The 12,452-nt window shown below is 46.6% G+C and overlaps 1 protein-coding gene across 5 annotated transcripts in view; it reads left to right on the top strand.

Moving 5' to 3' along the window:
* RBL1 (RB transcriptional corepressor like 1) overlaps positions 1-3,293 on the top strand; it is a 71,487-nt gene extending 68,194 nt beyond the window's left edge. For all 5 annotated transcript variants that reach the window (XM_006265346.4, XM_019500686.2, XM_059733279.1 and 2 more), the window contains 2 exons: positions 421-585; positions 836-3,293. In XM_006265346.4, the coding sequence (XP_006265408.1) occupies positions 421-585; positions 836-1,006 (336 nt within the window). In that variant the 3' untranslated portion in view covers positions 1,007-3,293. The remainder of the gene's footprint in view (positions 1-420; positions 586-835) is intronic.
* The last annotated feature ends 9,159 nt before the right edge of the window (positions 3,294-12,452 follow it).

The following is a 12,452-nucleotide window of genomic DNA, read 5'->3' as shown; positions in this document are numbered from 1 at the left end:
CAGCTGAAAAATTGGTTTGTCTTTTGTGATTCCTAAAATGAATAAATTGAGCTAGTACAGTTCTGTTCAACCTTCAGCCCTCTGGCCAAATCTGGCCTGCAGAGCTCCGTCATCTGGCTCACAGCTCTGCATGAGTCTGGAAATTTTAGCAGTGGGAGTACAGTGGTAATAAATGTTGACACCACTCCACCACCACCAAATTTCCAAGCCCTGCAGCCAGATGGCGTGTTGCTGGCCCTCAGTCCAGAAATGTTGGGCACCACTGAGCTAATAGAAAGTGATCAATATGGCATAGGAGACCCAAAAGTATGCATTCAGACAAATCTTTGTTGCTTTATTTGTGAAGCTTTAGTCTTTTTAATGTTTTTCAGGTAAGTTCCTATATAGACAAACTGTGTCCGTGCCTTTTTTTTTTTTAAGATGGAAGCACCTCCCCTTTCCCCATTTCCCAACATTAAACAGCAACCAGTATCTCCTTGGCGAATATCCCAGCAACACTCTGTTTATGTTTCTCCACACAAGAATGGTCCCTGCCTAACACCTCGTACTGCCCTACTGTACAAGTTTAATGGAAGCCCGTCTAAGGTAAGACTTACACTGTTTACAGAAATTAAACAGCTCCCCAATTTGACCAGTTTCAGATTTTTTCCATAAGAGAGTTTTATAAAGGCATTCTTTGAACAAGGTTTGCAGTTTTAATGAAAGGCAATATATAAAGTCTGAAGTAGTATTTCTTATATTACCAGTCCTTTGAAAATTAAAAGTCAAAGTAAACTTTGTGTCATAAATTTTAAAAACAAATTGAAAAAAATGAAAATTTTCTCCTTATTTACAGAGCTTAAAGGACATTAATAATATGATCAAACAAGGTGAACACAGGAATAAGAAACGAGCAATAGCAATTGATAGTGACACAGAAACTCCAGCAAAACGACTCTGCCAAGAAAACGATGATGTTTTACTTAAACGTCTTCAGGATGTTGTCAGTGAAAGAGCAAATCATTAGAGCTATCATGGTCCTATGAGTACTGAAATCTGTAAAGTTCAACATACCTGTTATATAATTTATTTCCACACAGCCATGATGTGTATTGGCATTGTGCCAATAACTTGCAACATCTTTATTGTCTCCTAACATTGGTAGACATGCAACAAAAGTGGTAAGGAGTGATTGCTGCAAAATTAGGCAATAATCACATTGAGGTTTTTTCCTGTCAGATATGCTGCAAATCACTCTGTTTAATATTCTTTTTGTTCTTTAAGCCATGCCAAATACTCATCTTTAAATTATTTCAGAGAGTCTGCTTTTGGCATTTATCAAAGGTTGTGCATATAACACATACTGCACATATATACATAGTGTATCTTGCAACTGTGAAAAATGTTAGCATGTGTCAGTCATGGTTTAAACCATTCTCAGCTTTGGCCAACAGTTATAGCTGTTACAATGTGAGAATTCATTTAACAAACTTGAAAACTGTCCTGTTCATGAACTGTGTAGTATTTACACCAAATGTAAGCCAAATCAGATGAGGCATATTTGTATAAATATTTTTTTTTGGAGTTTTTGGAACCTTGTCTCAGTGAGACTGTAAAATGCCAGTATCTAACTCGTACAATTAATAATTTAGTAAGATTGGATTTGATAGAATGATTTTATCGATTGGAAAAAAAGTTACTATTTATTCATTATTGTATATTAGTAGTCCATTTTTGTTTAAGGCTCTTTTTTTTTTTTTTTTTTAAATATCAAATCCATCAACTCTACTGTATCACTTTTGTTCTATCTTGGCATATGTACATAGTGCTAACAAACTTGACCTGTCCTTTTATTGTATAACTTGGTAATAGAACTTTGTTCATTTTGCTAGCTAAGTTATTGATCATTCCATGGTTAGACATGTTACAATGCCAATTTTACAAAGTGGAACTGGTGGAAGTGAAGAAAGAAATGTGGTTATAAAGCAGGAGCGGGTGAAGTCCAGTCTGTGGGCTGGATTGAGGCCACTGCAGATTCCATTTCCCAGCAGCCCCTGCCTGTGGTGCTGCAGCCAATTTCCATGGCGGGGGGGGGGGGGACACTGTGGGACTGTGACAGTGTGGGATCAGGGTTTCCATGGAGACCAGACCCAGCAGTGCTGCCTGGGCACACAGCTGGGTGGGGAGCTGCTCCAGGGCTGGGATTTTGCACAAGTCCAGAGCTGGGGGAGATCTGTGATCCTCTGCCTACAGACCCTGGACAGGGGCATGCAGGCAATGCATCACAGCTCTGCCCCGATTTCAGACCACACTCTCACCACTGCAAGATTCCAGCCCCAGCTGTGGAGCACCTCTCTGCCCAGCTGCATGCCCTGCCAGCAGTGCTGGGGCTGGTCTCCATGCAAACCCTGGCTCCATGTTGTCAGGGCGCTGCTGTTGCTGGGGTCTTCATGGAAACTGGTCACAGTTAATGTGGGCAGGGGCTGCTGGTAAATGGAGTCTGGCTGCCAGCTGGATCCACCATTTTGCCCACCCCTGTTTATAAAGAGAGAGTTGGCTTATACACTTCAATAATCAGCATTGAAGGAAAAGTTCACAAGCTCCAAAGCAACACAATAACTTTTAAAGGTGGTTTTGCTTCTAACTGCTCTAAAAAGATGTTTGACAGTAAAAGACCACAATAAGTTAAAATGGCATAATGAAGTACATGCTAGTTTTGATGCACATGGCAGTTCTCAGGCGAAATTCTTAAGATACCATATTAATTTCTTGACCAAAGCAGCTGTACGTAGGATAATCTTGTTCTGAGTCCAGCCCTAGAAAGACATATGGATATAGATTTCACACAGACCAAGCCAATTTTGCTTACGTCTCTGAGTATATGATTGTATTTCTCCAAAGACTGGGGAAAGTATGGGTTACTTAGTATTGCATGATGTAGTAATTAAATTGATATAGCTTTACTTTTTCATCATATATAGATCTAGTTTATGGCTAAAGATGTTTTCCCACTAGACCAATTCACTGTTCTCTGATCTTTTATTAAAATAACGGTGTTGAAATTCTTGATAATCATGATTAATTTAGTGCTTTTTATTTAAAAATTAAAATATTACAATTGGATCTTAATTTCATTTTCTACACTAAACTTGATTCTGAATAGATGCTAACAGAATTTTGGACTTGCTCAAACTTGTTTTGGAAAAAGTTTGGACATTAACACATCCTGTTCAACATTTCTAAAATTTGTTAACAGTTTAGAAGTGCCTTCACTTGTAAATATGTATTTTACAGTAAAACAATTTTTAAAAACATCTTGATGACTCATACTATTCCGTTTCATCGGTAGTAATTCCATAAATGCATGTCTACCCCTCCAATGTTTTATTCTGTCAATATGGAGGCCTGATCCATAAATATAAACTTTCATGTTTATATGTAAACTTATGTAAACTTTCATACTTATGGCTATGATTGAACTTCTGTTTCTTCCTGTAATTTCTGCATTGCTTGCACGTCCCACAAATACAGTTTTTCACTATAATTCTCAAAAGTAAAGAAGACCTTGTTTAAGAAAACAAACAAAATGTTAGAATTTCCTTCAGCTTTCAATATGTAACAGGGGCCAAGTGCTGTTACCAAGGATAGGGCCAGGCAGTAGAGTTAAAAAGCTTCAGTGCCCCAGATAATAAGCAGCTGGCAGCTACTTAGGTAATGGCCTGCTGAAGTGTCCTCAGAAGGTGGCTATAAGCCCTACATCAGAGGCAAAGAGACAGCGTGACCTGGGCAGAACTGGAGGTAGGATCTCACTGCTAAAAGCAGAGAGAAGCAGGGCAAGGAACCAGAGACTGACCCTGGCTGTGTTTCATTGTAGGAGCTCCCTGTGCTAAAGAGAGAAGCAATATGGGAGACTGGGGAAACTGAGTAGGTCCAGGAGGGCCCAAGCTGGGAGAAGCCAGCAGAACTGAGTAGAAACCTTTGGAAGAGTTTAGAAAAAGGCACCCCAGGTGTACTTGATTGTGATTGGGTTTTGCTTTATGTTGCTGTTTAAGCTGCAAGGCACGGGAGTGGCTGGAGGGGCAGGAGACCACTTAGGACACCTGGGGAAAACACTGCAATTGACAAAGGGCTTTTAGAGGCTGGGTCACAGCCTGAGGGGCCAAGAGCCCAGTGAACTGAAATAAGCCTGAGGGCTGAGGGCCCAGAGAGATGAAGCCAAGGGGCAAAGGAATCACTCTGATGGACTGGGGCAGTCTCCCAAGTTTAACATCAAAAGTGTAGCAGGTGAGCACAGGGAGGTAGGTACCCTGATCACCCAGAGAGCAGAAGAGATGGGATTATAACAGGGGCTTTCAAGGGCCACCTGAGTATCCTTGTCCCACCCCCTAACCTTGCCCCTGGAAGTACTCCTTTCAGCAAGAGGGTTTGCCATCTTGGAACCAGAAAAAACCTAATTGTATTCTAAAAATCAAACATGTACTACAAAATACATTCATTTGATTTCAAAAAATATTTTTGTCCTGATTTATATGCATTTGCATAGTGTACGTAGAAGTGATTGTTTACTAGCTTAAAATGAAGTCTTACTTTTATATATTGTGGGGAGTATGAGTGGGTGAGTATAGGTTTCTGGGGGGCTGTAGGTGTGTTTCTGTGGGTATGTGGGGTGTGGGGGACAGTGTGGATGTGTGGGGGCTTTCTGGGGGTGGATAAGAGGGTGTCGGGGAGGGTGGCTGGCATGTGTAAGGGGGTGTAGGCATGCATGGGGGAGTGGGCATATGTGTATGGTGGGATGTGCTTGTAGCATGCCCTCCCACACGCACACGTCCCCACCCACACACAGACCCTGAGGCCTCAGGGTGTTCACAGCTCCCAGCAGGCAGAGATCCCTGGCTATGAGACCTAGGACTGCATGTGGCCAGGATGCCAGCAGGGAGAGGGACAGAGCTGGCCTGATACCATAGAGCCCCTGCCAGCCTAGGCACTGTAGTCCTGCCAGCCTGCCCTGACCCCGTGGCACTGGTGTGGGCCCCCCACTCTTGCCTAACTGTTGCTGCACTCCTGCCTGCCCACTCACTGCCACTGTCCACCCCCTCACATCTGCTGCCACTGCTGTTTCCCCACTTTCCCGCCCACCAGAGCCGCTTCTCCCCACTCTCCTGCCTGCCCACCTGCCACTCTGGCAGAACACAGTTCCCAGCTGCGTGGCCAGGACTGCAGGACACAGAAGGAGCCAGCAGGAAACCACAGGAGCTAGGCCAGGTCGCTCCTGCTGTGCTGGCAGAGAGTGCAAAGCTGACCTGGCTCCATAGAGCCTCTGGCAGCCCAGGCTTCATGGTCCTGCTGCCCTGCCCTGCCCTGCGCCCCTGCCAGTCCTGGCCCCAGGGCACTGGCACAGGCCCTGTGTTACCTCCCATCCACTGCCCGCCCCCACCTGCTCTAGCTGCTTTTCCCCTGCCGCATCCCTTCTTTCCCACCTGCCATCACCACTTCCCCCGTACACCCGCCAGCTGCTCCAGCAGCTCACAGTTCCTGGCTGCATGGCCGGGACCACAGAATGCAGCAGGAGCCAGCTTGGTCCCCCAGTTCCCAACTGGCTCCTGCTGCTGCTGGTCCTGACCCAGGGCACCACGCATCTGCCAGCCCACTCACTGCCACTGCCACCACTATCCTCTCTGCCCCCCCCCCAAAGTACCTGCTGCCACTCCTTTTCCCCTACTGTCCCCTTCCCTCCCACTTGCTGCTCTGACTGCATGGTGGGACTGCAGGATCCAGCCTGGCCTCTGTGGTTCCCAGCTGGCTCCTGCTGTGCCTTGTGGTTCCAGCCATGCAACTGGTAACTGCATGGTGCCAGCTGAGCCAAGCTGGCTCCTGCTGCACTGGTGATCCTCCCCCTCACTCCCTCACCCATTCTTACCAGAGTTTGCACTCTTGGATGGAGGGAGGGTGGGGGAACAGCCAGAAGCTTCTGGCTGAGGACTGAGGGTAGGGTGGGGCTGGGTGGGCCTTGCTGCTGCTGCTGCTGGGTCCTTCTGCCAGCTCCTCCTGGGTCCTGCTGCTGCCAGTGCCTTGTCATCTTAGGCAGCCATGGGCAGATAGTAATTAATTTTCTAAATGTTTTAGGGGACCCACGGGCCAGATAGAATGACCTGGTGGGCTGGATATGACCCATGGGCCTTATTTTGCCCACCCCTGAATTCTAGTGGCTATCAGGAGGTAATACATCCACTTTTTAGATGACAAAGCCTATTGCACAGTAGCTGCCTATACACTAGGAAAACTACTCTGAGGGTACGTGTTCTTTTGAAGTGCTTCAAATATTGCAATTTGAAATGCTTCAAATTTGGAGTGACCACATTGTGCAGATATATAACCCCTCCCATCTAAAGCACTTCATAATGGCTCTGAACCCATGATGTAGTGGAGTTCTGCAGCTAGAGCTGGAGAGCAGAGATCCCAGTATGCCTTTCAGACTTAAATCTCCAGAGGTTTTTCTGGGATTGTGAAGGTGCAGAGGAGAGCACCCCAACCCCAGGTTATGCTTTGTGTCCACTGCCACTGCACCCTGGTTAGTTTCACTTTGGGAAAGACTGCCATTTATGCTGTCACCCTAGGGAGCCAAGATTGGATACTTATCCTTTTCTTTCCCTGCAGCCACTGGTCAATCAGTGCCAGGAGGTCCTGCCCTTCTAGTTCTGCTTGAAGTAGAGACTCATGATCTACCCAGCCATGCTCTGCATCCTCTTTTCCCATCTGGCATGTAATAGCATGAAAACATAAACCACCAAGACCAAGGACCTAGAAAAGCTCTTCCTCAAGATCACAGAAAAGTAGGGGCTTGAGGGGCTCTCTAGATGTCATCTACTCAGTCCCATGCCTGAGGCAGGATCATCCCTATCCAGACCATCCCAGATATGCTACCTGATCTGCTCTGCTGACACTAGCATGCCTGAATATGATGTTATACAGGACACCAGAGAGAAAGTCCTTCCCTATGACCACCTGCAAACTGTGTACCAGCACTTCTGGCCTAGGGAGATATGAATTAATAGGAGTCCTGTGGACCTGGGATCAGGACAGCTTTATGGATATCTGTGCTGAGCTGGCTCCATTGCTTAAAGCAGCAACTGGCCCTCAAGAAGGCAGCACCCAGCTGCCTCCAGTTTGCAGCCAATCATTTTGGTGTGGGCAAGTCCAGAGTAGATTTTGCAATGTGGAAGGTGTGCTGCATCATACAAAGTGCTGGCACTGTGCTTCCTACACCTCACTACCCTGCACATCATTGCCAGAATTGTTTGAATGGGCTTTTCCACCTGCATTATGGTGTTAGGTGTTCCTACTGCAACTCAGACCATATGCACTGTAAAGCCTGCTCTGTTGTGCTGCAAGGTGTCATGGACCACCAGAGAGAATTCACACGTTACCACCAGTTGGTCAGTCAAGGTTCATGATGCCAGGATCTTTAGAAACTTCAGCCTGGTTCTCCTGATGATGCAGGGAAGTTTGGCTGTTGGGATACCAGTATCAAGGTGGAAGCGGTGATGGTGGTCCTCCATACTCCTGCCGTTGGATAATCAGATTGCTGGCAGTGTGCTTCTAGAGGGTCTTCAGTGCCATGCTGGGACAGTGGTTGCTGAATCAGGGTGGGTCTCCAGTATGGTGAGAGCAGACAAACTTTTACATCAGGCAGGAAATAATACAGGTCACGTGTTATGTAGGTCCTGTGACTTGACAACAGTGGAGTTTAGCATGAGTGACCAAGCAACTTCCTTTAAAGCCCTCTGCTAGAGGTTGTAAATGTAATGTGAAGGGCTTCATAGTGAAGCACTGAAGCACTGCAAAGATTTTCCTTTTTACTGGGATTGCTTTTGAAGACGAAAAGTCATTTTTAAGTGCTTCATTGGGTGTACATCTGCTCCCTTGCTTTTTTGGAGTACCATCCGTGTTACATCTGCCCATGCCCTCAGAAAAATCTGGAAGGGATACAAGTAAATACATGATTTTTAACATCCTAATGTGAATATTTAATGTTAACTGTAAACTTGTATGGCCTAAGATGTGAGAGTTATTTAAGAAAATATTGCAATGTAATGAGTCATCAAGCAACTTTAATTCTCTAAATGAAATAATGCTTCAGAAAAGAACCTTATTGTTCACTCATCCTTTTTCACTGCCTGTTTGAGAGCTAAGGAGGAGAATTTGTGTAGAGAAAAAAATGCAACAATTCCAGGAAATAAATCTGGGCGCCAAGATTACATCAGTCTTAAATCATTAGGTTTTAGCTTTCAGTTTCTAAAATCCAAGCAGCCTGACAATAAATATCACTTAAGATAAATTAAAATATTCTCTCTTCCCCAGAATAATATATTTTCCTCACGTGAATGGTTCTAGAAACCATTTTGATAGCTATGTCCAGTATCATAACTCTGCGTATCCTATAGAACTAACATGAGAACAAGCTTCTGTGGATATGGCTGTACAGCAGGGTGAGCAATTATTTCAACTAGAAGGCTGCTTAATGAGTTTTAGTGAGCTGTTGAGGGCCACACATGCAAAATCTTCTAGAAGATATCATGTAAACAAATTATAGATAAAAAAAAATCACATACTAAAAATCAAACATCTACTATAACATATATTAATTTTATTTAAAAAAATATTTTTGTCCCAATGACTAGGGACAGACAAACTGGTTTAGAAACTGGTTTAAACCTAAACACTGAACATTTCGGTTTTTTTTAAACCTGTAGCAAAACAGATGTTCAGTGCACATAAACCAGTTTGAAAATGGCTGAAACCAATTTGAGATAAACCTGGTTTAATGTAGTATCAGATTTAACTGATTTGGGTCAAACCAGTTTATGCAATGTCTGTCCCAGACACTTGTCTGGTTTAGCTTAAACCAGCAACCCCCAGCATCCTGGCTTGTTCTCTGGGCTGGGTGGGGCTCTCTGCTACACAGCAGGGCTGGCCCCTCCCCTCTGCTCCCTGGTCAGAGCTCCAGCAGAGACTTGCAGGCACAGCAGGGTCTGCTGGCTTCCCTGTGCCCCCCTCCCCCACCTCTCACCACTTGCTGTTTAAGCAGCGATCCTTTCCTCTCTCCCACAGCATGGACTGTAGCCAGCATGTGGTATGCGAGCTAATGCTGTGTAAGGCAAATAGGACAGTGTCCGTTTAGGGCTTTTTGGAGGTAATCAACAGTTCAGATGGTAATGTCCCTGCATTCTTTCCTTTGGAAAAAAACCTGTTTAAGAAGAGCTGTAATGAATGAGGCTTTGTTTTCTGATGGGGTGTTAAATGCTGATAACAGAGCTGATAAATGCTCTGTTATCAAGAGGGGACCCCTCCCTAATCTCATTGTCCTGGGGGAGAGGGGGCTGGCCACGCCCCCCTCAGCTCAGCCCTGGGGAAGGGAGGGCTGCTTTAGCACCCTCCCAGCTTCTAGCCTGAGCCACTGCAGGCATGAGCCTGCATTTCTGGGATGTCTGTCTGGTTACAAAATTGATTTAGCCTGGTAGACTAACCTGCAAAGATTGAATCAATTCAGGCTCAGGCTTTTTGAATGTCTGTCCCTAGCCAACTTGTTTTTTTGAGTAGCATATATAGAGGTGAGTGCATAATGGCTCAAAATAAAGTCTTACTTTTGTATATTGTGTTTGTAGGGAGAGGGCTGCCTGGGCACTAGGTCCCAGGAGGTGGCTGGGGGGGGGAGGGAGGGAGGAGGGAAGGGGAGCAGGGAGTGCATGCAGTATTGCTCACCTGGGTAGTACAGTACAGGTGCAGTCTGTGGCTGTCCCCACAGCTTGAGTCCTTCCCGTTCCCACCCAGGACCGGCACCATGCTCACACCTACATCAGCCAGCCCCAGCCAGCGTGCACAGCTTGCTCATGGGGCTGTTCCAAATATGGCTACAGCCGCTCAGGTGCTGCTTGGCTCCTCCAGCAGCTCTTCCTCTTCCTGCCCTTGCTACACCACTTTGCGATGGGGGGAGCTTCATCTGGGCAGCCCCAGTGGGTAGGGCTCTGGACCCAGCTCCGGCTCCCGGCTGCCTTCCTTCCACTCAGCCACCCACAGGTAGCTGCTCTTAGCACACGGTGGGTGGGGTGGACGGAAGGCATCTGGAGCCAGAGCCAGAACCTTGCACACTGGGGCAGGAGCTGCTTAGCTACAGCTTCCTCTCTGCTCGGAGAAGCACAGCAAGGGCAGGAGGAGGAGCAGGAAGAGCCACTGGATGTAAGAGGAACCACTGGATGTGAGGGAAGTTGAGCAGTACCCAGGTGGCTGCAGATGCACTGGGAGCAGCCATGCCAGGGCTGTGTGTGCTGGCCAGGGCCAGGGCTGGCAGGCATGGGTGGGAGTGTGGTGTGGGCTGCCCCAGAAGGGAGTGGGCAGGGCTTGGGCCTATGTGGAGTGCAGTGGGGGCAATGGGCCAGGTCTAATCAATTGGTGGGCAGCCCCAGAAGGCCAGATCCAATCAGCTGGCCAGCTGGATCTGGCCCGTGGGCCATATGTTTCCCATCCTTGCTATACAGTGTCAGACTTTGCTGGTGAGCACTGCCAGGAAAATGCATTGTGCCCACTTGGCCTGCTTTGGTCCTGAACATGCAGTTGCAGCTGGTGGGGGAGCCCACCGAAATGGCTGAGAATGGGGATCCATTTAAGAAAGCTGCAACAGGTGCTCCACATGATCATCTACAGACTGTCCCTGTTTCAGCAGAAGGCCTTTGCCAACTACTCCAGCAAGGGCATCCCCAAAATCTGGTGGTGCATCCAGGTCTTCAGTGTAATGCTACTTTTTGTGCTGGTGTATCTTGTTTACTCATGGAAGACGCAAGAATTTCAGAGACTGACCAGGAAAAATCTGGCTTGTTCTGGAAAGATCAGTAATCCTGCCAGCATGAAGATAACTAATTTTGGCATCCTTTACTTGTTCATATACACAAAAAAAGAATATTATTGAAGGCTAATGAGGCTTGTTCAATACACTTGAATTCCTATTCTAAAAAAAAGAGAAATATTTTTATGTATTGAGACCAAGAACATTATTGAGTAGGTATGAAAAAGCAGCGTGACATTCTTTTTGACATTTGGTGAGAACATAATAGGAGGAAGTGGGTGCATGCATTTTCATGGCTGCTATCTTGATCACAGTATGATGCAGTGTATGATTTGTCCTCTGAGGTCCATGACACATTCATCTCCAAAACCTTGTTCAATGGCTAATGTCAGGGCACTAACAACTGTAAGGCTCCTGTCTCAGTCAACTGCACATTCTATAGGTGATGTCATATGATGGAGTCAGATAACTGTCTGATCCACCTTTGTCCCACTGAAAGGATGATAGCAGATAATACATAGATGACATGTAAGTGTGGAGAGAGAGGCAGCAAAATTCCATGTTGCTGCTGCCTCCACTGCTGCTGGGCACTGGCTCTGACTGAGCTGCAGTTCTATGCCCCATTGCCAGTGCAAAAATCATGTTGCTGCTGTCGGGCCCTGGCTCCAGCCAGGCTGCAGCCCATCTGCTATAGACACACAAATCGGGGGGGAGCATGTGCTCCCTGTACCCCCCCACCATGCATCGCCTATGAGATAATAGACACATATACAAAAGTTTATCTGGGGTCTTTAAGTCTTCCTATGTTGTAGGGCTGATATCAAGGCACAGGTTTCTGTTAGATTTGTTAATCACCAAGTTGCGGCTGGCAGTAAGACTGATGTGATGGACCAAGTCTCTGCAAAATCCCTACTTCACATGCCCCTACCTTCCTACAGAGTTAACAGGAGTTAATTAGTTTAGGGACCTTCTTGCCTCATTAAAACCTGGGTGTGTTCACTTATTGTATTGGTCTGCAAGGTGTATTCAAGGAAGTGGAGGGAAGGGGAAGTGGGGGAAGGGGAAGGTTAGGATGGAGGGAGCCACCCACAAGAACAGCCCAGTCAACACAGGCAACGAGCACAAGAAATACCCAGGTAAGTAACAGGCCCAGATAGTCCTGGGATTAGAGGGGCGGTGCATATGCCTCCAGGAGGCCTTAAATGCCTCTACACTAATGCTCTCAGTATGGGGAACAAGCAGGAGGAACTTGCCCTCCTGCTAGCTAACACAAACCCAGACATAGTGGGGCTCGCTGAAACTTGGTGGGACCCAGTGCATGACTGGGTGGTAAACATCAAGGGTTATAGGTTGTACAGGACGGATAGAACAGGGAGGAAAGGTAGGGGTGTGACGCTCTACATCAAAGAGCAATACACATCCTCAGCAAACAGCACTGGGTCAGGGGAGGGGCAGACTGAAGTGCTCTGGGTCCGAATACAGGGGGGTCAGGGAGAAAGGGACTTAACGGTGGGGGTTTACTACAGGCCACCCAGCCAGGGGGAAGAGCTGGATCAGGAATTCTCAGGTCAGCTCGCGGAGGCAGTTAAGTCAAGGGACGTGGTCATCATGGGTGACCTAAACTACCCAGACATCT

This window comes from Alligator mississippiensis, chromosome 9 (assembly GCF_030867095.1).
Source record: "Alligator mississippiensis isolate rAllMis1 chromosome 9, rAllMis1, whole genome shotgun sequence".
Lineage (NCBI taxonomy): Eukaryota > Metazoa > Chordata > Crocodylia > Alligatoridae > Alligator > Alligator mississippiensis.
The sequence above is the reverse complement of the archived record's forward strand: the minus strand, read 5'-3'. Positions and strand labels throughout refer to the sequence as shown.